Here is a 24757-nt window from a genome sequence, read left to right as displayed (position 1 = left end):
CCTGTACTAGTTGGCGCTTTGAGTAATGTGTGACTGGCAAGCGCTTATGTTAATTTACAAGAGTGTACGCAGGGACTTTATTGACTTTATTTAAGTCTCAAATATTGAATAGTTGTCGCCAATTATAAGTTAAACAAAGTATAGAGTCAGTTTTCAATCATTTCTTGATCCAAAATATTTTCAGCCGCTTTCTAGAACTAACCTTTATTCTTTTGAGAGCTGCAGGTGTTGATGGCATACCATGTGTCTTTGCATGTAACTGTGAGATATAACCATCCAATTTGCCATTCGTACTGCTGATATCTTGATGCCCTCGTGTTGCAGTACTTTGCAGCTGTAGCTGGGGTAGTGAAGTTTTTTTGCTCTTGTCATCTCCTGAAATTATAGATAAGAATAAAAAAATATGTAAAAACCCCATTATCATGGGCCAAATTTTCTGGATTTTTCCCCCAACCCACAATTTCAATTTGACCCTCTAGAATGGATTATAGTTTAATATAACTGACCCACCAGGAACCCCCATTCATTGCCCAATTCATTTGTGCTTACACTTTGCACTCAATATCATTATATTGGTGATCAGACCAATCTCAAATTTGGGTGATTCCGACTTTTGGACCACTTTTTACCAAATTAAACTTTCACAACCAACCAGGCTAAACATAAATCCTGGTGTAAACAAACAGATATATTTCAAATATTAATATAATTTGCATAGCGACACCCATTCATCTCTATGTCAAAGCGAATGTTGCATGATCAATTTGTGTTTCTATAACCTGATGGAAAAACGTGAATAAAAAATCCCGAGATATAACAGAAAATTGGCATCATCATTTTTAGATTGTAAGAAACAAATAAATAAACAAGGAAATGCAAGATAACAGATGCTCTTAATGTAGTTTCTTGCATTTGCATCTATTAATTTAGACAACAGCAAAACAAACAGAGGAGCAAATTAATCGATAATCACGCATGCTGTGTGTGTGCACAATTACTCGGGTAATTCGGTCAGGAAAGTCATTTACATATGGCGTCCTTCACATATGTTCCCACCATCCAATCATATTTTTAGTTTCACATACCATATAAGGATATAGTGGGCGTGCCTGAAAAAAATCCCAGGGATGTAGGTCAAGGGTTATCCTTCCACTTGCTGATGAATATAACAGTACTTTGGTGCAAATTTCACATGTGATTCAAACACTTTTCTGAAAATGATTGTTCTGACATTGTCTCATACATGTAAACCTTCGCTATTCTTCTGAATAAAATTTTTTATGAAAATTACCTGTGTCTTAGAAAAGTTTATATACCTCATCTAAAGATTCCCGCCATCTGATTGGTTAAAAGCTAGTTTTGACTATGCCTGCAAAAGTAACTATTCCCCCGGGCATAGTTCAGCGTGTGCTTTGTTCCCAGCTTAAAATGATATTACACAAGCGTTAATGTTTTCGTGCACTATAATTACGGGGAAATACTTAGATTGTAATCTGCGCCGTTCGCGATTGAAACTATTAATTTCTCTTCCCAAAATCGATGCTTTTAATCAGGCAGATGACAAGAATCTTAAGATTTGGTATATAAAACAAATATTGACTGCTTTTTATTAGGGGCATGGTTAAAATTATAGGCCACGGTGATCTCAAAACCAAGACTATGACCCTCATCTCCCCTCATAGCAGTCAATATTTGTAAAATATTTCCTAGATTATTTATTCCTAGTTAATTTGAGCATATAGCAGACAGTAGCATTCAATTGTTTGCTATCTTCAGTGGAGGGGAATATTCAGTTTATATCTTCAGTAGATGGCAACATTGTTTCCTTCAGTAGACAGCAATAATCAGTTTATTGCTATCTTCTGAAGATAGCAATATTTCGAGCATTAAGAGAACTAGTAGTCTTTGAGCACATTTTGTCACATTCTATTGTGTGGGCAGTGTGTATAAGTATTGGAAAATGGATACTATCTGCACAATGAAGTGTTTAACAATGATGCAAAACTAAACCTTGATGCAAAAGTGAAAATTTAGTCCTTATAGAGCTCGGGTGGTCAAAAAGTCGGGATTGCCCAAATTTGTGACTATACGTACCTGCCAGATACAATAAGCTATTCTAGTTGAAATCAATACAGCCATATGGAAGACATGATCTTAATCTCTCACATAGGGGTGTAGGTTTCAAATAGAGTCACCCATTCAGGTAACCCCATTTAAAATTCACACTTCCTGATAATTAAAGTTAAATCTTCTATAGGGGTGTATGAATTTCAACTGAAATAGCCCAATAAATTCCTCCCCCTCTCTTTGAAAGTCACCTTGCCCCTCTCCCCCTGAAAATATCCTAGTTACACCACGGGTGCCTGACAGGTACACCAAATAATTACCAACCTCTAGGCATTGTAGGTGGCTTGATAATCACACCAAACTTGCAGCATTCATGAGCACATGTATCCTTGTTTGTGCAGCGATGACTGCATGGTTTACGCCCGGTGAAATAATCTGATATTTCATCTGGTGATCTATTTGCTGTTGAAACAAATAATACTGTATTAGAATATAATTATAACAATGACATTTTATGTCAAAAATAATTGGCAAACTTGTATAACAAACAATTGAAATATTTGCCCTATCAAAATTGGATAGGCAAGTGAAACATTCATTCAATGTATGTGAAGCACAGACTCTCCCTGTATCTCACCCTTCCCCACTCCCCATCTTTCAATGATGGATAGGGTCTCAGGGACCTACCGACAACATGTGTACTTTCAACATTGAATTGGGGGAGCTCAGTGGCGGCGCTAGGAATTTCTTTCCGGGGGGCATTCCCAGGGGCATTGAGGGGGCAAAGTGAATTTTTTTTGGGGGGGCAAAATCAACAAATTTTATAGAATTATTGCAGAAAGGTGAAATTTTCGTAATTTGGGGTTTTTACTGGGGGACAAGGGGGGCGGGCAAGAGTTCCGACTGAGGTAATTTGCCCCCTCATGCCCCCCATGGCGCCGCCACTAGGGGAGCAGGGGCAGAGATACACCAAAAGACCCTTTTTCCAGGATTGTCTGTGCCGAATGCACAATATTTCATCAAAATTTAGTTTTTATCTCATAACTCAACAACAGAATGTTGTATGAAATTCATATTGTACACAATGTGGGAGTAGACCATCTGCTTTAGAAGCATAATAAAATTGTTGATAAAGAAATTGGTTTATTCAGGGAGCAGTCACTGAAAACATTTCCTAACTTAACTGGCATTTCACGATTCATAAGCTCTAAGCTTCCACATGTAAATATTACATCTAAATTTAAGTTTTTGTGTTATATATCAAAAACAGGAAATCAAATCAAGTTGCTGCTACACACAATTTTAGCAGATACCCCACCTTGTCCCAATACAACTGCACCCTCATTCCTACATACACCCTGTTTGCTTTGGGTACTTTTAACAGTCCTTAAATGTGGGTAATATACAACTGGAAATATGAGTGGCCCCTGGGCTCTAAATGTAAGAGTGAAGGTGAGTTAACCCCCTGGATACTACTGGTCATCTAACAGCATTTCTGATTGGTTGATAACTTCAAATGCTCATTTCAATTGCCAATTATGACTAGGCTTTAAACTATTTATGGTCAAACTTGCATTTGCAGATGATCTTATTAATACCCTCTTTGATTGGTTCAAAATTGGACACAATATTCATTTTGGCCAATCAGCAGGTAGTTCTCATGGGGTTAAGTTTGTTGCACTCACCTGCATCAACTGGTGATTCAAATCTAAGCGATTGATGCTGTCCGGGAGTGGTGCCGTATTTGGTAGACTGCCTGCTTGGTGTGTTGTATTTGGATGCTGCTGTAGAGATTGGTACTTCTACACTTGATGAAGCTCTGAGATGTTTTGGTCCTGAGTAGAATGGTGTATAGGAGCTCTGTACATCTAAACCAACTAGATACAATGAATAAGATAAATCGACTAAATCCTTTGTCCTCTATTAATTTTGTGTTATCTTTGTAGGAAGACTGAATAACTTACCATTCGGCATTCGTATTATGTTGAATTCATGATAATATTCATTACCTGAATGGGTGACTTCAGTCAGTCAGTCAGTCAATAAAGAGAGAAAGAGAAAGGAGTGAAAGGAGTAGGAGAAGGAGGAGAAGGAGAAGGAGAAGGAGAAGGAGAAGGAGAAGGAGAAGGAGAAGGAGAAGGAGAAGAAGAAGGAGATGTAGAAGGAGAAGGAGATGGGAAGAGAGAAGGGAAGGGAAGGGGGGAGGGGAAGAAGGGAGGAGAGGAGAGGAGAGGAGGAGGAGAGAGGAGAGGAGGGAGGGAGGAGGGAGGGGTGAGGGAGAGGGAGAGGGAGAAGGAGAAGAGAAAAGACAAAACAAGAGAAAAGAAGAGTAACACATTCTATTTTCTTACCATATTCTTGGCTGATGAGATTGACACTAAGTTCTTCTCCTTTGGTTGCTCTCTTTACATCAATTCTTCTTGTCCATGGTCCAGACTTCAGTATCTGGGAATCCCTATAGATTGACAGACAGATAGTCATAACATAATGTGTTATTTATATATCACCCTTTTTTGTAACATGATGCATCCCCCACATCAAGTAACAATCCTATCACTTTGTACAGATTCCCTTTGTTTTCATGTTGAGTATAGATTGGCTAAACATGGGTCGATAGTCAAGAAATAAACATAATTTGCAATCTCTGGATGTGCTCTGTTCATTGATGTACCTTTTGTCACTATCGACTCATGTTGGTATGATGCACTGGATAGCAAATCAGTAGAGATTATTGAAATGGAAGAAATGTGTAAGATATCTTCTCAAATAGTCAACTACCAACTTGCAACTTTACGCTCATTTTGTGGTAGCATGATACAGACCATTCACCAACTGATAAAGTCTAAGCATCATCTAATGAGGGCTAATCATTCCAAGGAGTGCGACATACAAAGCTTCTATGCACATAGTACCTTAGGTACTATAGGTAACCTTGTTTTTACAGTCTATTGCGAAAATGTAAATATTCACATCGCCCTCTTGCGTGAACGTTAAAGCATGCAACACACGCATAATTTGTTGGACATAGTCGATCAAACGATCAGCCCTTGTGAATATGCAAGAATTCTCTGCATACAAAGCACCGGGATTTGCCTGTTGGTGAATTTGGGGTGTGTTGGGAGCCGGTGCAACACACTCCCCCAAATATGCCAATCCAAATAAAAAATATGCCGCTACGTCACACATGGAAGTGACAAGATCCATAAACATCTGCGTCTGTGTGCGTACATCATCTAACAAGCACTTTGATTAGGATACACTTGTGGTGTAACAGGCGGAGGTTATGAGTAAGGCACAATAACTTACATTATTCTCTGTTTGGCAACAATGTGATTATCTGCGTCCCCTATGATAAGCATACAACCATGGTTAGTCTTGGCCGTTTGTTTCTGCAATAAGGTATCTTGATTCATGATACTGACTGTCACAAGGACCTCGGCACTCATTGCTTGGTACTTGTTTACCTGCATTGGGTGAAAAATATCAACCTAAATGAGTTGTTTGTCGTTAATATTGATTTCGAGATAAAGCCATTAATTAGACTATAAGAACTGTGTCCTGTCTGATTTTAGGTCATATGCAATCAACAAGTATGCAGGTTTCCCGGGCAGGTTTACTCGCTGTGATTATGCATGCTTGTTTTGCGGATTAGAAAGCGATATGCAACTTTTCGGTCAATTATGAATTATTAATAACCTCTATTTGGGTCTGTGTGCTTAAAAATAATAAAAACATGATTGGATCACAGTTCACACCCACGCATGTTTGTGAGGTTATGAATAGTCTTCAACTACCTTTGTATTTTATTGTTCTGAGCAACATTATAAGAGTTTTCAAAGAAATAAAGCTCTAAAAATGACACATAAAATGAAATTGAAAACTGAATTTTGATTTTGTTTGACAAATGACTCAATCATTTGGCTTGATTGCATCACATTTGTATATTAATATTGCCACCCCCACACCATCTATGGTTTGATATGGATAAGGCACCAGCTTTATAGGGAGTTCATGGACACTCATAATCATAAGGTGTGTTTAGGCGGTAGCCTATTTTTGAATGTAACTTACAAGCGAGCCAGCAATTAAATTATGCTACAAGTGAGTGTGTGTCCACACCGGACTTACTTGTAAGCCAACTCAAAAGTAAGAGTGACCTTCACTGGTAAATTATGCCATGATTATGCACAATCAGAATAGGATTGGGTCATCAAGGTCATGCTTACATGCGAGTTTACATACAAGTCTTGTTCACACTGGCCTTACATTCGAATGTAGCTCGCTACATGTAAGATATCTTACCTGTAAAATGGTCACTTGTAACTTGCATGTAGCAACATGCGCGTGCGTTTAGATGGGCACTACATCCAAGTTTACATTCGAATGTAGTTACAAGCGACTTTACAAGCGATGGTCTGAACAAGCCTACTGTGAGGCAGTGGTCTTTGCAGAAGGAGGGTTAAGGGTTGAACCACCCTGAGTTGGTTATCTAACTCAATCCCCAAAGAAAATTGTAATCCCCCTAAAAAAAAAAAAAAAAAGAAAATTTTAACACCACAAAGTGTAAAATGGAAAATGGGCCCTGTAAACACAAAATTTCACCTTTACTTTGGCACAAATTGGTCTGGTTAACACCAAATTTCACCTTTATTTTGGGCCACAAAAGTCACAGCCAGCACTTATCACAGTAGAACATGGCCAAAATGATTCCTACCAGGAATTTTTTCTTTGCCCCCTCAGGGCAACCCTTCAGAATAACCGTAACGCCTTTGAACCTACCTGTTCAATGGAGACATCATATTTAGGCAGGTGGATAACTGCATCTTGGATCTGATTTCCAAATGGTGGATGTCTATTCACAATCTATAAATAAAATAAGCATTAAAAATTTTGAATAGATACAGGATATGAGTTTGCTCATAATTTTCAATATTTTATGTTCATTTTGATAACTTGGTATAAAAGATATTGGTAAATGTATTTTCCAAAAATTAAATGCATAACCTTAAAAAAGTCTCTGTACAAGTCTTTGGGCTTGATTGTTAGAACATTAGTGGTGTTCTGATTGACTTACTAAATCACATCATCATCACATCGGCACTTCATTCACCGATCAAGCTGTGTGAGCAACGCTCATATGGCCTAGTTTTTTTTAAAGCAATAATCAAAAATAGCAGTTGGACACCACTCACCACTGAAGGACCTTGCTGAATACCATAGTGTCTCCTTGATCAATGTTTTAAGGCGACACAAAAATTGGGAAAGATTCCAGTGAGCACACCTATATTGATTTTCTTAAGACAAAGAAACACATACCAGTTCAAGTTCTCTTGGGTTGGTGTCCTCTATTTTGTGAAATGACACAATCCCAGCATTCACTAGCGCCATAGCTAGGGCAGGTCCAATCTTGTCAATCTGTCTAGCAACAAACTTTGAGTTTTCCCATAGCCTTGCACGGAAACATTTGGCAATAATGCTAGCATTGAGGTATGCTTTGAAGTCGGTACGCTGCTGTAAGAACTCCATAAGACCTGTGTTATGAAGAGAAATTTGAAGACGTGCTGAAATTGGCTTACTGGCAATTCCACTTTAAATTTATACACCCCCTATGGAAGACATGACCCACACAGGAGTGTGAATTTCAAATAGGGTTACCTGAATGGGTGACTCCATTTGAAATCTACACCACCTGTGTAGGCTGGTCATGTCTTCCATGGGGTGTATGAATTTCAACTGGAATAGCCAATGAAGATCCCTAGTTCATATCTCAATGGTAAGGTGTAAGGGGATGTGCCACTCTACTGGGTCGCTTTTTTGCAAGAAAACCCTAAACATGGGTGCCGACTTGAGAAAAAAATCCCTAAACACAGGTCCTGATTTGAAAAATATTGTCAAAAACTGTCAAATCAGCCATTTTTGTAGGCAAAAAAAAAATCCCTAATGGATAGAGGTTTTCGCATATTAGCAACTGTTTCACACCTCACAAACATGGCGGTTGGGTTTGTAGCCATCCCTTAAGGTGCTCATTTGTTCTAATAAGTGAAGACCTTACTTCCAAGTCATGTTTCTACACAAAACTCTCTACTATACTTGTTCTTGATCAATGCAAACAGGAAGAACACAATCAAAACTGTGTTCTGTCAAATTAAAGTCCTTATGGAGTTTTTTTTTTTTTTTTTCAAAAGGGGGCGTTAATTTTACAGCACTAATATCCATTAAAACATTGCTAGTACTGTCAGGGGGTGTTGGGGTAATCCATAAACAATAAGGAATTTCTGTAAATACTGTAAACAATGTCAATAACATTGGACACACAGATTCAGGTTAAATTTATTTCAAATTCACACACATGGATATTGTGAAATAGGCAATCAATGTTTGAAAATATGGATACTCTATGGTATTTTTACAGCATTTATGGTTAAAAATAGTGGGGCATTTTAGAGAGGGGTTTTAATTATAAAGTACAGACTGCAAAAGAATTAAGGTACCAGTTATGTTCACCTCTGTATATCCTAAATGAAAACAGATTTGTCAAAATTAACAACCAATACATGTACCCTTTTGCTGTGCGTTTTAATGTTCTACTCAATAAAAAAGCATGTCACTAGTTTTGTTGTTCAAGAACATTTTGTGTATAAATCAACAGAGCATCCAATATGGAGCAACCTGCACATTTTGAATTTGCATCTGCCTTGAAATGAGTTAAAAATTTGAGCTAAAAGATGCAGCTATTGGCTGCTGGTTCTAATCATGACATATATGTAATGTCTTTGTTTAGGATATACAGGGATGAAAATAACTGGCACCTTAATTCTTTTGCGGTCTGTATTTTGATAGGCAAACTTACATCTTGTTGTTCTTTGTCCAACTCTGAAAATCTTGACACAATCCTGCGAGAGTGGAAAGTCCTGGATTGGTAGACATCCAAATGTAGCTTGAATAAGGCTGCAACAAAAGGTCAAATATTAGTCACAAGTTAGAGGCTCAATGCTCTCTGTCCAGGGGGGTAGGGCTCTTGATTTTGAATTGGGTGGGGATAAGTTGATGGAATATGAAAAACTTAACCCAAAAATACAAAATTTGTCGAAAAATAAACTTTTCCGGACTTCGCAATTATTTCTGTTCAAAATAAGGTAAATTTGCTCGCTAATCTGGAACATATATTTTTGCACATTTTGCTAAAAACAATAAAATACTGGAACTTTTAAAATTGAAATAGCACTCCTTCTCTAAACAAGTTTTCTTCCATTTATGACCAATATAAATTTAAGTGCCTGAAAGTGCTACTTGAGTCTCTATATAAATGATTTCTTTTAAACAAAACCAAAATTTAACTCACTATTGACGGTTTCGCCTATCATGGTCAGCAGGCATCATCAGAATGGACAGTTTTATTTCCCCCCTGCAAGAGTTTTACCCTTGATTGTAGCCTGTACTTACCAATTGACTTTCATAGGTGTAGTCTTAATCTTCCCATTCATAGGGTATCTGATTGTCACTCTATTCTTGTCTTTGTTTAGAATGTTGAGTGTCGTCTTTCATTTACTCTCAGCTGTATATCAGCAAACTCCTTGCAGTCAGCCAACATGAAGATCTAGGATGTTAAAAAAAGGACACCCACCTTCACTTAGATTTACCAGTGAAACTATAAAACCTTCCAGAGAGGAAGGAGAAATCATAAAGAAATGATTTTGAGAACCCAAGTATGGTCATCTTGACTGTCTAAACTTATGGCCCAAAAACGTTGGTATTTTCTCCAAAGTGAGCATTTTTGACCAAATTTGATCTCACAGATGGAATTGTCAAGTCTTTTCCATTCTAAACATGGTTATTTTTTATACTTTAGAGGAACAATTTAGCAGTTATGAGACCCAAATTTTCCGTAATTCCAGGATTAAGATCAACCTTAAATTTATGCATGTTTTGTAATGTGTTATACAATATTTTACTAAACATGGCTACACTCTTCGAAAGTCTTGAAACTTGCACACTTTAACTAAAAACATTACCAGTTCTTCCACTGTTTCTGTTCCTGTGATTTTGCTGAATCTTTGCATGGTATTAAATGCAATACAGTATCTGGCCATAAGGCGTCCTGTCTCTGTCAAATAGAATAACATAAAAATGAGGTAAATATTGGCTTTTTGACTGTCTTAATAAACACAAAGTTTAATATATAATATAGGAAAAGTAATTAAGGAAACACTCTAGTCAGTACTCAGTAGTGTGGCAATAACAACATGGTTGCATCAAAATGATGGCCTGGTGACCCTACGCTAGTGGGTTTCGTTTCGGGCCAGTAAATATTCAACAATGCTGGCATAGCAGACCTGTAGATTTTTGAGATGATGAGACAAGACTATAATTCATACATTTGGGACAGCTTCTGGTTTACCTCTGAGTAATATTTATATTTGTATTTTCTGATTTTTGTCTATCTAATCTTGTTTTTGCGAATTGTATGTGGTAATGTGTATGTGGCTGTCTGGACAGCCGTGTGCAGTAGTGTAGATTCATAGGGGCATGTGCCCCCCAATCGGTCTGAAATTGTTAAAAATCCCATAGGAAAATGGCCAAAAAATGGCTTGTGCCCGCCCAATCAGACTTGGTGCCCCCAATCATGGTCGGTCCCCCCCCCCCATATGATGACCCACGCTACGCCACTGGTCGTGTGTATGATGACAGGATTTGCAAACACACCACTCCAGTTATGTCAGCTGCACCTAGGGAATAGTACATTTGTGTTGACTATACTGAGCAACCCGATACAAATAATATTAAAAATGTGACATTTTCTTGTTAATTATACGGGCCCCAAACCTATTGGCTAAAACAAAGAAGACCATGAAAAACAATGTGACCAACCACATCGTGATTATAGTGATATTACTGGATGAAATTAGTTGGCTGTCCTGATTTGCAGTCAGACCCTGAATAACAATGATGATGATGACAATGATTATGACAATGATGGTGATGATATTGATGACAATTGTAATGCTGAAGATGGTATTGGGATGATGATGATAATGATGATGATGATGATGATGTTGATGTTGGCGATGATACTAGTGATGATGACATTGATGATGGTGATGACAACAACAAGATGAAAGAAAAAAGCAAGATACCGTATACGTTCCAATAAGCGCCCGTGCCCCAATAAGCGCCCACCCAGTGTATTTTCAAGTTGGCAAAGGTTACCATTAATGTTGAAGTGACAGATAGATGTCGATACAGTGAAATAGCTGCAGGACTACAAGTCCTGCGTAAACTTGGAATACATTTTCTGCATCAGAAAAGCTACTAGAACATCGCTGGACCCTTTTATAACATACGTAAATTTGTCTCTAATAAACGCCCCTCATGAAAAAAGGCCTAAAGGTAAATGAGGTAAAAAAATAAGCGCTCACCCAAAATGACTTTGTTAAGCGCCATGGGTGCTTATTGGAATGAATATGGTACACCAACTTGATGTGGGGAAACAAGTAAAATGCAGACTGGACAGTACGCGGGGGACAAAAACAGTTTGATCACCAAAATTACCAGTTCAAGGCCCACAGAAGTGCGAACTTTCAAAAACAACAAGGATCAATGGTAATATAAAAGTGCACTAGAGCAGTGATGAAAATCACTGTGCATATAAACAGACACGCTAAACCAAACATCCAGTGTAGGCACAAAAGCGGGCAAAGTTTGATGGCCAAAATTGCCAATTCAGAGCCCATAAAAGTGTCAGGAAAACAGTACACTGGAAGTGATGAAAATCACTGTGCACATAGCAGTCAAACAACACCAAACAGACAAAAAACAACCGACGTTGGTTATGCTGAAGATGGAAATGAAGATAATTATGATGATGCTGCTAGCTGTTAATGATGAAGATGACGATGGTAATGTGCTGATGATGAAGATTATTATGGTGCTGCTGCTCAGTGGCATGCGCAAAGGGGGGGGGGTAGGGGGAAAACTAATTCGGGGGAAATCAGTCATTCCGCTCGTTTACACTCCTAATCAAACTCCATTCGGGGAAATTGAACAACCTGCCCCCCCACTTTCAATGTGCTGCGCACACCACTGCTGCTGATGATGATGATGACTTACCTGTGGGTTTCAAGTCCATGGTTTCACCATCCATATGAACCAATTTGTATTGAGCAAGTAGATTCAGATCCTTGATACACATGTCTAAAGAGACAAACATATTTGTATAGAAGTTAAAGCCATATTATAACATTTCTTTAAAAATAGATTAGTATTTATTTTCCATAAAATGTTAGCTTTTACTGTCAGATATGTCCCCTTTTAATTTTGAGCCGAACAAGTGAGGTAAAACAAAGAAAATCGGAATTTACTAATAGCGCTAATGCATGTTACTCCGGCGGTTGTAATACAGTACGATCCTCTGGCGTGTGTGTGTGTTCCGCTTACGCCATGTACGCAGTACTGTGTTATGAACAACACATACGCGTTCGACTAATATTTCCACCGTAATAATAAAACGCTGATTGAGCCGGTTTATTCAAAATCACGGATTTTGACAAAACTACAACACCCAAAGTCTTGATTTTTGCAGAGAATCTTTGTTTACTAAAGTACATTAGAATCGTGTAAAAACCTGAATTAAATTTTTTTTGAGGGCGTTCTTCTCAGCAAATGTTATAATATGGCTTTAACCCCATTTTTATGTCAAGCATATCTAAGTATGAGGTGAAATCTAGGAGATAACGCTGATGAAACTTCGGCCAGGCACAAGTGACCTGGTCTGGTGAAGGTGGTCACTTTAGATACCTGGTCCATGTTTTTACAGGACAGGCAAGTGTATCCAATAATTGGACTCATTACCCTGAGCGGACCAACTGTAACAAGGTCTTTTTTATCATGGTTCATCTGCCTCGCCTTTACCACATGAGCAACAGGGAGAACGGATTTATTTTTTTGCACATACATACATCAAAACAAACTAAACAACAGCCCGGTTTCATTATGTTGTGACATTTTTTCATATGTCAGAAATGGAATGAATAGGAATTATTCATTCACAGCACATGTGGTGCAATGTGTGTTTGTTGCATTTTATGTCTCCGTTTTCAGAAAAAAAAAGTGTTATAAGCCTTGTATTCAAAGACAAAAAACAAGAACCTTGTAGTCTCTTTTCTAGCTCCTCATCAGACAGTCCAACTGGTATTCCATAGTGAGGAGAATTCTTCATGATGCGTACAAATAAGAAGGTTGATTTGAGCCATTCTATCGCTATTGATATATCATTGATGGTATGGAGTACAACCTCTGCATTCAGATACTCTATCAGATGATTATGCAAGCTGAAATGAAGAAAACAGAAAGTCCAAATCAGACTGTAGGCCTAACGCTATGAGCCAGCACTTGGATCTTGGACAACCTAACTATCAGATCATATTTAAAAAAAAAACCAAATAGATATGTACATTCATAGATTGACCGTTGCATAGTTTGGGTAGAAATATTCGTACTTTGTAACTTGAGGTCAAAAAAAAAAATTGCATGTAATGATTGTTAAATGGGGGGTAATAAATCATGTTATTATGAGAATAGCCAGACTATTTTGATCTCACTTCCAGGCATTTTGTAGTGACCATCACAATTTAAATGTTGATCTAAAGTTCATTTCATCCACCAGCAAACACTTAAAAATACACATATTGCACATTCAAAAGTACTACACTAAAACATTCAAATATTAACAACAGGTAGAAATACAAATGACTACCATAGGGGCGGAATTGCACTCCGTTATGGCGGGGCCTTTCTCAGTTTTACAAGCTGACCAAAGTGGTTATAATAATACACTGATTTGATATGATGTTGAAATATTAATATAAGTGGGCCCCCAAATAGACCCTGGAGGAATAAGCCTCCCATAGCACGTACAAGTTGTCACTACAAAATGGACCATTTTGACACTCATAAGAATTTGCATTGACTTTTTTGGTAAATCCAATAATTCCTTGCGGTTAGACCCCAAATAGCGACATTGGACGCCACGCTGATCACATTGTTTAACACCGATCGCACATTGTTTAGTGAACATCGCTACTGCGCATTGTATGTAAGTCAGCATGATGTCAAATGACAACATCTGGGGTCTAACGCAAGGATTTATGGGATTTACCAAAAAGGTCAATTCCAATCTTTCAAAGGGGGAACGAATTGAAGAATTGGTTTGTAACCAAACATTGCTAAAGATCAAAGGAGTGTTTTACTGTGATCTTGTCAGTAGCAGCACCAGGAATTTACCAGGGGTGCATACATTTGAACATGTTGCATTTGTTGCCCAAGATACGGGGATTTTGTGTGATTTTGTTTTGATGGGGGTAAGTATGAATAACAACTTGTTTTGTAGTTAAATTAAATCTGAGACAACCCTCTTTTTGGAAAGCCTTATTCAAACTAATAATATTCATGTGCTGGTAAAAAAGACTTAAAGTCATAATGTACGATCTTATAATATGAATTTGGTTAATTTTTTTCAAACCTGATTTTTTGGCATATCTGTAATGTTTATACATGTCACAACTTGCACCTAAATGGAATCAGCCAAATTTGTTGTGTTTGTAGGTAAACAGAGCAAAGTTCGACATAAAGTCATAATTCAAGAAATTATGACTTTATGTCCATCATAGAACTGCGTGTTAAGCGGCCAAAATAACAAGCAGTGTTTCTTTCACGTTACCTCGTTATTTCAGCTCAAAATGGACAGAAACCATTCCTGATCATTATGTCTAGTATTATTTCAGCATTTTGAGTATAAAATGACAAATTTAAAATTTGAAGGAAATCGTACATTAAGCCTTTAAGGTCTGTTCATACTACGCCACAATTGCTTTGTGGTGCGTTGCCGCACTGCATCGTACTGCAAAATACTGCATTGCGGTATATATCGCAATAAAGTTAAATACATTTTAACTTGGAAATACGATGAGTTTCGTTGAGTTGCGGCAAAAAGTAATCGATATATCGGCAACACACCGTATCGTGTGAAGCAATTGCAGCATAGCATGAAATGACTGTGAATGATTTTTAAATACACAGAACACCCGGATAGAACATAACTGCAGTTATCGGCAACATTCCCTATACTACGCACACAAAATCTCTCTGACTGAAGCGTGACCTCAGTAACTAGCACTGTGTTAGACATGTTAGAGGAATAGGACAACTACTAAGTTAAGAGCTTCTAGGCAAAATAACTGGTGGATTTTTTTCGAACTTTCACTATTGAATGTAGAAAATTGATTAGATTCCCAAACCATTTTCTTTTTGAAAATATAAGTTCAAAAGGAGCATTTTAACTATCATGTTAACCTTACCTGCTTTCTATATTCTCCTTTCCACCAAGAAGCAATTCATACTTTCTCTACAGAGATAAAAATATTCAAACAGAAATATTATTAAGCTTGTGTTTAAAAATCATATTATAGGCCTAAACTAGATATAGGGTGCATCATAGTTAAATATCTGAAACAAAATTTGATACTGATTTTAAAGAGGCTTTGTCCGATTTTTCATGTTTTGTTTTTAAGTTTAAAATGGGGCCTACCATTAAAAAAATGTTTCCAAATTCAGAGTTGTATTGCTCCAGCGGTTTTGATATGTGAAGCAAAGACGTGTATAACAATGCCCCATAGGAAGTACATACAGTCATAAACTTTAGGCGTGGTTACCACAAATCACTACAATTTTGTTCATATCATCTAAACAAAAATGGATAATGAGAACAATTATGAGCTTTCTTCTGATACCAAAATTTCAATTTTGATGAAGAAAATGGGGGATGAGGCTGTTGATTGGGTAAGGACCTTTAAGTTGTAACTTAATATGAAGTCTACCTCAATAGGCGAGGTGTAAAACTCAATGCGCCGATGGATGAAACTTGGTTCTTTCTAAAAACTTTACATTACGTTGTCAAGACAGGCATGCCATAACCTTGCAGATAAGTGCCACCTCAAAGCCTTCTTTTTAAGGTATTTTTCTGTTTTGGAATCTCCAATTGAAGCCCATTTAAGTTCCAGAGACTTTTTGGATAAATTTTCCTCCAAATAGGCCTATCCCCAAATTAGCTTATTTCTGAGAAAGTTTTGACCAAAAAGGCAAAACAAGGCACTTTTTTTTAAATTCAGGAAACCACATTTTCTGGAGCCACATTTTTGAAATCTGGACTGTGCATATTTACCAAAACATTATTTGAGTACCCCACCTGAATTTGGGCCTACCTTAGTGCTGTTCTTTGTCATGATGACTGCTGTAGCTGAAGTATCAAATTGAGGTCGTCCAGCTCTACCAATCATCTGTAGTACCTGTGTCTCACTATACTCAGCGTAACTGCTGGCGACATAATGTTGGGTTGATTTGATTATAACGAGATGAGCTGGTAGATTCACACCCATGGCTAGGGTGCTGGTTGCCACTAAAACAAAAAATTTGAAAGACTTTTATACACCTCCTATCGGTAAGTTAGAATTTCTTTGAATCCTACTGTTTGCATGATGCAATAATGCAGCCATCTTGGATATGTACAGGGAAGGTGAATTTCAAAGCTGCTCATGAGGAATATTTATTAGTATACAAGGAGGAATAATTTTTAGTATATTAAGTAATCTCATACCCGCATATCCAAGATGGCCATCAACACAACATCCTATGCAACTCATAATATTACAAATCGAGCTGAGAGTGCGATTTCACACAACTTGTATGAGATTCAGCTATGTTTTATTTGGCAAAACAGGAGAATATTTTCTTAATCTAAAAACATCAGTGCTAGTATTTTTTTGGAATAAGGGTGAAGAAATAAGATCTTGTTAACCTGGTTTGTCTCACACCACACTGGATTTTCAGTGGCATAGCCAAGGAGGGACAGCTTCCCCCCTGTGAGAACTCTCCCCCCCCCTCTTGCTACCCTAAAACATGTAAAAGGTAAATAAGTTGCAGGCGATTGCGTAAACACTCATTTACACTCAACACACTATAATAACTTTGGACACATGGTATTTACTTCAGTGCTGCCCACTATAGGCTGCAGCACAACTTACACCCAAATTGTCTTGCTTTCTTTCTTTCTCTTTCCTTCTCTTATTTCTTTTGTTCATTTCTTACTCAATACAGGTAGGTCTCCTTTGATAAAGATCTCTTCAACGGCTTTCCTATCCTGAAAGTCAAGTCCAGCATGATGGAATCCGACACCATGGATGATCAAATCTGATAAAATAAAACATACATTTTCAATTAGTATTTAACAACTCTTCCTAAACCTTTGTTCAGGAGGCAACCAATGTTAATCCATGATGAGTCCACACTTTTACAGTCGCATATGTTAACACACCATGCGTACATGTTAAGTGTGAGCATGTATAATCCATCATGCCTGGAACCTGTGTTAGTACATACATGCTTACATGTTGAATTAAGTATTTTGGGGGGTAGCGGCTATTATTAACATTGCCGTTTTATTCTGTGTTTTATTTCTGATATCAACAGAAATCACCAATCTTCTTGTAAGGTTGAGAGGCAATGACCATTATGCCATTCCTCATAAAAATAACCATGTGAATTAGATGATTTTTAGCTTGTTTTCGTCATTGAAAGGGCTTCAAATTCAATCATGTTTCACCGTTGTTCATCACTATTTAACAACCTGCGTCCGGTGCATCTACATGGATTACTATGCGAAACAACACAGACGATGTGCCCGCATTGTTGGCACACTTCTAAAGCCTCAGCTTAAATGCTGTGCTTTGAGAATAAATCTTAGCTACTTTAACTAGAAATTTATGCCTACCTCTCAGTTTTGATTCTCTGAGCATATTGGCACACTTCTAAAGCCTCAGCTTAAATGCTGTGCTTTGAGAATAAATCTTAGCTACTTTAACTAGAAATTTATGCCTACCTCTCAGTTTTGATTCTCTGAGCATATTGGCACACTTCTAAAGCCTCAGCTTAAATGCTGTGCTTTGAGAATAAATCTTAGCTACTTTAACTAGAAATTTATGCCTACCTCTCAGTTTTGATTCTCTGAGCATATTGGCACACTTCTAAAGCCTCAGCTTATGCTGTGCTTTGAGAATAAATCTTAGCTACTTTAACCAGAAATGTATGCCTACCTCTCAGTTTTGATTCTCTGAGCATATTGGCACACTTCTGAAGCCTCTGCTTATGCTGTGCTTTGAGAATAAATCTTAGCTACTTTAATCAGAAATGTATGCCTACCTCTCAGTTTTGATTCTCTGAGCATATTGGCACACTTCTGAAGCCTCTGCTTATGCTGTGCATTGAGAATGAATCTAGCCTCTTTAACCAGAATTCCTGCAGCCTGCTGAACACCCTTACGAGTTGCACAAAACTGAAGGAAAAATTAAAAAATCAGGCTTTTCCACTGGAAATCCATACACCGCCTATGGAAGACATGACTTTAATCTCTACACATGGAGTGTGAATTTCAAATGTAGTTCCTGAATGGGTGACTCCATTTGAAATCTACACCTCCTGTGTGGAAGATTAAGGTCATGTCTTCCATTATTCTTGGTCCCAGCCGATTTGTGCTCCTTTGCCACTGAACAAACCGTCTGGTGACAACCTCATAGTACATCTTTTCTGATTGGCCAATCATCATCATCATAAAATGTTAAGACTGAGGATTGGCTCTCAATCATCGCTGGGTTTCAGCGCATGCAGCAGTTGAATGATGGATAGCTATGCGGTTACATAAATCCACACAACGTATGTGAGTACTCGCTTCGAGTCGCTAACATGAAAGGCGATATCAGACGATTGGCGCCTCAGTGGCTGCTAAGCTAGCGTATATTTTGTGTTTGTGGTATATACAAATAGTGGGGGGTCTATGATGTTTAGTGTCACTTACACAAGTCACGTCCTATAGTCAATTGAAAACAGTTTTATTTGGATATTCATTAACCAATCAGCGATTGTCATTTCACGGGTAGTCACCAGACGGTTTGTTTAGTGACGGAATTACTTCTGTATTACTTCACTCAGTTTGCCCCTCCTCCTCCCCTGTCCCCCTCCCCCGTTTACCTCCACTTAGCTACACCAGGCACTTACCACCTAAGTAGGCTTCTGATCAGAGTATGTCTGTATCATTACACTCAGTTTGCCCCCTCCTCTCTCCCCCTCCATCCTAATTCACATCCACTTAGCTATACCAGGCACTTACCACTAAAGTACAATGTAGGCTTCTGATCAGAATATGTCTGTATCATAACACTCAGTTTTCCCCCTCTCTCCCCTTCCTCCTGATTCAGATCCACTTAGCTACTACACCATACACCAGGCACTTACCACTAAAGTAGGCTTCTGATCAGAATATGTCTGTATCACTCCACTCAGTTTGTAGTTCAATGATAAATCAAATCTGAATTCATTTTGGTTTTCAGAACATGCAAAACCCAAGACAACTTTGCGTAGCTTCACTGGTCTGTAGCTATCATCCATTCTGTTCACATGATATCAAAAAAAGTTTTAACTTAAAAGTTAGTATGCCAATATCACACTAAACAATCACAAGAAGCTTATGTAGCATTATTTTGTGATACAGTAGAATTCCATCTGCAAGCATATGTGCCTCTAAACAAGCTTTTTTTTATGAAACAGATGAATGGAGATAATGTCCACAAAAACATTACAGTAGATTGGTCTTATAATAATACATGTTTGTACAGCTTCCAGTATCAGTAATATTTGCCCAAATTTGAACCAGTTGACCAGAGAAGATATCTTAATACCCTTTCCATAATACTTTGCAACATATGATACATCACCTCATTTCATCAAATGATACATCCATTTATACTTTGTACATGCTCCATTTGTTTTTCACTTTGAGAACAGACTGGCTAAACATGTGTCGATAGTGAAGAAAAACATATTTTGCAAGTTAGCTGAATGTGCTCTATTTACTGAGGTACCTTTTGTCACTATCCACCCATGTTGCACTAGCTAGCAAATCAGTACAGAAAATTGAAATGGAAGAAATGCATTGTGGGAAGTGTGTGATATCTTCTCTGCCAATTGAATACAAGGCAACTTTGACACTACTTTACCAGCCATGACTGAATGCCAATTTTACCATCATTAAAGGTGTAATTTGAATACTAGCACTTTTATAATTGCATGTTGCATTTGCTACCGATATTCTGTCTCCTCTCAAGTTGAATAATAGTTGATTTTGCAGTGGCAGATTTGAATTGTGCACGCTAACCTAAGCCTGCAAGGCCTATACACACAAATAGAAAGGCCATTTGTCTGTGTTTGGACAAAACTGTACTACATCTATTCTGTCGGTCCGTGTCACGTCACTTCCGGTTGATGATGCGACTCACGGTCGAGTGAAAACAAGTCCCTGATTCGATTTTTGTTGATGATTTCTGTCATTGGTGTTATGTAAATTTCGATCTCCAATAGTCAGTGGAATCAAACAACCGTTTCTAAGTCTTCAGAGTGGAAGAAACTTACTTGATTTGCCGTTTATATACTGACAAACTTAAAATTAAATTCCATGGTCGAGTGTCGTTTTTTCCAAAATTGAATGTCACTCCAACAACATTGCTATGTAGCCTCCTTCACAGCCGGTTTCTGTTGTTCATAACAAACACATGCAGTTTGGGCCCGAGACTAGAGATAGCCCGGATGTTGGACCGACAGAATATACCAACATGATGACCAGGGTTCTGCCTATGGTGATATGACATTCATTTTCTGCCTGACTATGCTCAGAATAAAATGGATGGAAGAACACTCTTTAGACTCACCTTACACACTCAGTCCAATAAAGAATGTTTGTTTGCCCTCTGCGACCGACCCAAAAAACACAATGTTTTTTCCCCTCAACAGTATGTCAGTACTACCTTACAATCAACTTAAAATACGAAACACCAGGTAGATAGCGCACATGTTACAAGTAGTTTATCAATGACTACATTAGGGGTAGATAGCTCACATAGTTTATCAATGCCTACATCAGGGGTAGATAGCTCACATTTTACAAGTAGTTTAATAATGCCTACATCAGAGGTAGATAGCTCACATGTTACAAGTAGTTTATCAATGCCTACATCAGAGGTAGATAGCTCACATGTCACAAGTAGTTTATCAATGCCTACATCAGAGGTAGATAGCTCACATGTCACAAGTAGTTTACCAATGCCTACATCAGGGGTAGATAGCTCACATGTTACAAGTAGTTTATCAATGCCTACATCAGGGGTAGATAGCTCACATGTTACAAGTAGTTTATCAATGCCTACATCAGGGGTAGATAGCTCACATGTTACAAGTAGTTTACCAATGCCTACATTAGGTGTAGATAGCTCACATGTTACAAGTAGTTTATCAATGTTTGCATCAGGGGTAGATAGCTCACATGTCATAAGTAGTTTATTAACGCCTACATCACAACAGCAAGTTTTTGAAACAAAAATCAAAACTTATTTGTCTTCATATCCAAGTAAATTTGTTAGAATATGAAATAATATTTGTGTAAAGTATATTTTAATGTACTACCGTAATTAAATTCATTGAACTACTGACCCTCCACATTTTTGTCTCTTAGGGGCAAACAAACAATTTTTTACTGGCTTTATATGAGAATCACAATTCCGGGCACTCAAGTTTGGTTTGGGTAGGGGTGAGCAGTTGAGAATTTCGAAAGTTGACCCATCAATATACCAATTTTTCAAGAAATTTGGACCCATTGATATACCAACAATCAAAATTTTTGGCCAAATTTAACACAAATTAAGAAAATGTTGAAAAAAAGGTCGTATCCATATACCAAAATTGGCCTAGAAAAAGGGGTTATTGAAATACCCTGTATGGTCATTTGTACTGAGTACACCCCTCCACCGGAGTATTTGTTTTCCTTGATTAGTCATTGATTGGTACTTACTGGTGATGGATTGCTGGTCTCCCATCCTTTCCAAGCCATTCAGCAACCTGAAAGAAATCACAAATGAAAATAGAAACAGCAGCAGCCAGAGAAACAGCCTTCAGGTGGGACCTCGGGATGCATTCGCAGTTCTGCACTCTAATGACAGCCTATTCATTTTTTTGAATATAAAGTCTATTCATTTTTTTTAAAATAGAAACTCATCAATTTGAATAGATCCCTTATCATTCTTAAATCGAATCATATCGTTTGATGCGATTTAGTATCAACATCGCAGAAAACTTTGAATCGACACACTCATCAAAATGACGTCCAACGATAATGAGGGATTTCATTGGTCAAAAGTACGCACGCTGCTGTATCCAGGGTCTTTTGCTTCTTGGTCGGCCACCATTACACATTTGTACAGTACGGTGGGGACATAGGCACTAGTAAGAAATCCACTTTTATTGATATATTAATCTAGCATCTGTATTTTTGTGTTCATTATGTTTTAAAAGTACGTTGGAATCTCAGTTGAAATAATAGGAAACAAAACCACGGGTGAAGAACACAGGGCAAATGCTATTTAACACCATAGATTTTATATTTTCAAGCAAATACATTATAATTTTCTGCCATCCTTTTTTAAGACCGTAACTTTATAGATAATTTCTGTAATACGTGTCACCATGCTATTAAATACACTCGATGGCTATTTAACACCACAGTGTTGAGTCGTATAGCAGGGGGGTGACACTAAATTCACGGCTTTTATTTAGCCACGCAAACCTATGGAAATTTTGTTGGCTTGCTCTCAACAAAGTGAGGCAAGGTATCGATCGGTTATGAATAATTCACATCAACTCTTACTCAGCCCATGTGATTGAGGTCACCACATAAAGGTGTTGTAAGTTTAGCGAATCGAACCTGCCCTGAACCTGTTGAAGATAGTAAAAAGCGCCCCCAAGCAAGGTTAGACCGGGCGGAAGTGGGTCAACTACTATGATCCCATCAGGCCACAGTGATTTGTTTCTGCAAGAAAGTCTTTTAATTTGATAATGGAATGTCTTGTTGATATAGTAATGTCGAAATTGAGACTAACTATCGATAATACAAAGGAAATATACGACAAGCATAAGATATGAAATACAGTGAGTATTTGAAGTCAAAAAATCCACGTGACCTTCCAAAATGGCACCCGCGGCAATAGTTTTTGCCGTGTGCTTCCTCCCTGTGGAAAAGTATCCCGAAAAATATCAATCTGCACTAATACACTTATTGGTGTAGCCTGCCAGTATGAATTATTGTTGAAAAGTAGAAAAGCACCGTAATTTTGACATTTAATTGTATACCGCCACTAATAATCCAAAAATCCGATCTTTATTCATCACGTCTATTGGCTCATTTTCTTACATTGAACTATTATAGGCACTTCAACATCGATGATAACCAGCGTACACCACAAGACCCCAGAAAAAAAATCATAGGCTCACGTCAAGCCGTCTGTACCTGTCTTCAATCATATCATAGATTGAATACAATACCGTTCTTTTCAAAGAGACTAATCTTACAGGTGCATGAGTGATTAGCATTTCTTTGACATCTATGGTTCAATGCATCGGTAAGTCCTACTGCATGACCGTGAGTGCGGGCGATATAGTCAAAATTGTATTCATCTATAATTGTTATGGTAGTTAATCCGATTTAAATCGTCACTTAGCCAGGGTGCCTATAAGCGTATTCTGTTAGGGAGTAGCCTACATTAAACAATTACAATTTCAAACTTTGTGATTGGCAATAGGCCCCTACCGGTATGCAAAAAGTATGCATGGGTGACACCCAGGAGCGATTATAGTATTTGTCTCCTTGCTACATCATATTTTGATTGTTTCCGTTTGCCATAATTTAACACAGAATAAAAGCAAAACTCACTGAAAATAACATTTGCTGAAAATCAACTAAGTTTAGGAGTGTTCAGAAATACTTTGGTGGGGACAATATATTTTTAACCCCCTATCCCTCTTCGTGAACCCAAAACTTTGTTGACCCCCGGTCTCACAAGTTAATGGACCTAAAACTGTTATGACCCCACCCTCATATTAAGTACAAAACTATTTTGCCCCCCCCCCCCCCCACCTGTACCATTGTACATCAAACGATAGAGGAAATAATATTATTAAATAATACTAAAACTTGTATTCATGTCAGTGTTGTGAGTCGGTAAATTACCGCTTAATTTACATGGTAATTTACCGCCATCTTAATTTACCGTAGTAAAATAGGGTAATTTTTTAAAAATTAAAACTTCAAATAATATTGTTTTTGTTTGTCTGTTTTAGATGACAATTACAGTTTCATGCAAAAGAGTTATGCAAATACTTTAAAATGTACGTTCGGCAATCGGCACATAGGCCTACGCGTCATGGCCTACTCTGCCTGGCAAAGCTAGCTGGTCGGAATGTGCATAATAATTATGTTTCGTCGGTAGCCGATACAAACGGCAACTACTCTGTCCCTTGATCAAACGTCTATTATATTAACGTCCTCTGGCCAGGTCAGACCATCATTTTAATAACAATATGCTATTAACATATGAATTGGACACATGCAAATTACGAAGTGTCACATCCTGATTTAATAATCCTTGCGTATAGTGTTCCTCTCTTAGCGTGAAGCGGACAAGAGATGACGCATTTCCCATATTAACATGACTGGAATCATAGATGAACTCCTGGATGGGGCAGCTTTAATTAGCATGAGGCCGCA

At 37.8% G+C, this 24757-nt stretch overlaps 1 protein-coding gene across 1 annotated transcript in view; it reads right to left on the bottom strand.

Moving 5' to 3' along the window:
- Positions 1–24757, bottom strand: part of LOC140143636 (probable ATP-dependent DNA helicase HFM1) — a 46844-nt gene that overhangs the window by 669 nt on the left and 21418 nt on the right. Inside the window, 19 exon segments of the mRNA XM_072165452.1 lie at positions 203–375; positions 2392–2529; positions 3753–3944; positions 4419–4522; positions 5374–5531; positions 6847–6930; positions 7384–7598; positions 8918–9015; positions 9511–9601; positions 9604–9664; positions 10080–10171; positions 12175–12258; positions 13213–13394; positions 15420–15466; positions 16323–16516; positions 17206–17307; positions 18316–18448; positions 19405–19558; positions 22010–22056. Of these exon segments, the coding sequence (XP_072021553.1) occupies positions 203–375; positions 2392–2529; positions 3753–3944; positions 4419–4522; positions 5374–5531; positions 6847–6930; positions 7384–7598; positions 8918–9015; positions 9511–9601; positions 9604–9664; positions 10080–10171; positions 12175–12258; positions 13213–13394; positions 15420–15466; positions 16323–16516; positions 17206–17307; positions 18316–18448; positions 19405–19558; positions 22010–22056 (2349 nt within the window).

Source organism: Amphiura filiformis, unplaced genomic scaffold (assembly GCF_039555335.1).
Source record: "Amphiura filiformis unplaced genomic scaffold, Afil_fr2py scaffold_25, whole genome shotgun sequence".
Lineage (NCBI taxonomy): Eukaryota > Metazoa > Echinodermata > Ophiuroidea > Amphilepidida > Amphiuridae > Amphiura > Amphiura filiformis.
The sequence above is the reverse complement of the archived record's forward strand: the minus strand, read 5'-3'. Positions and strand labels throughout refer to the sequence as shown.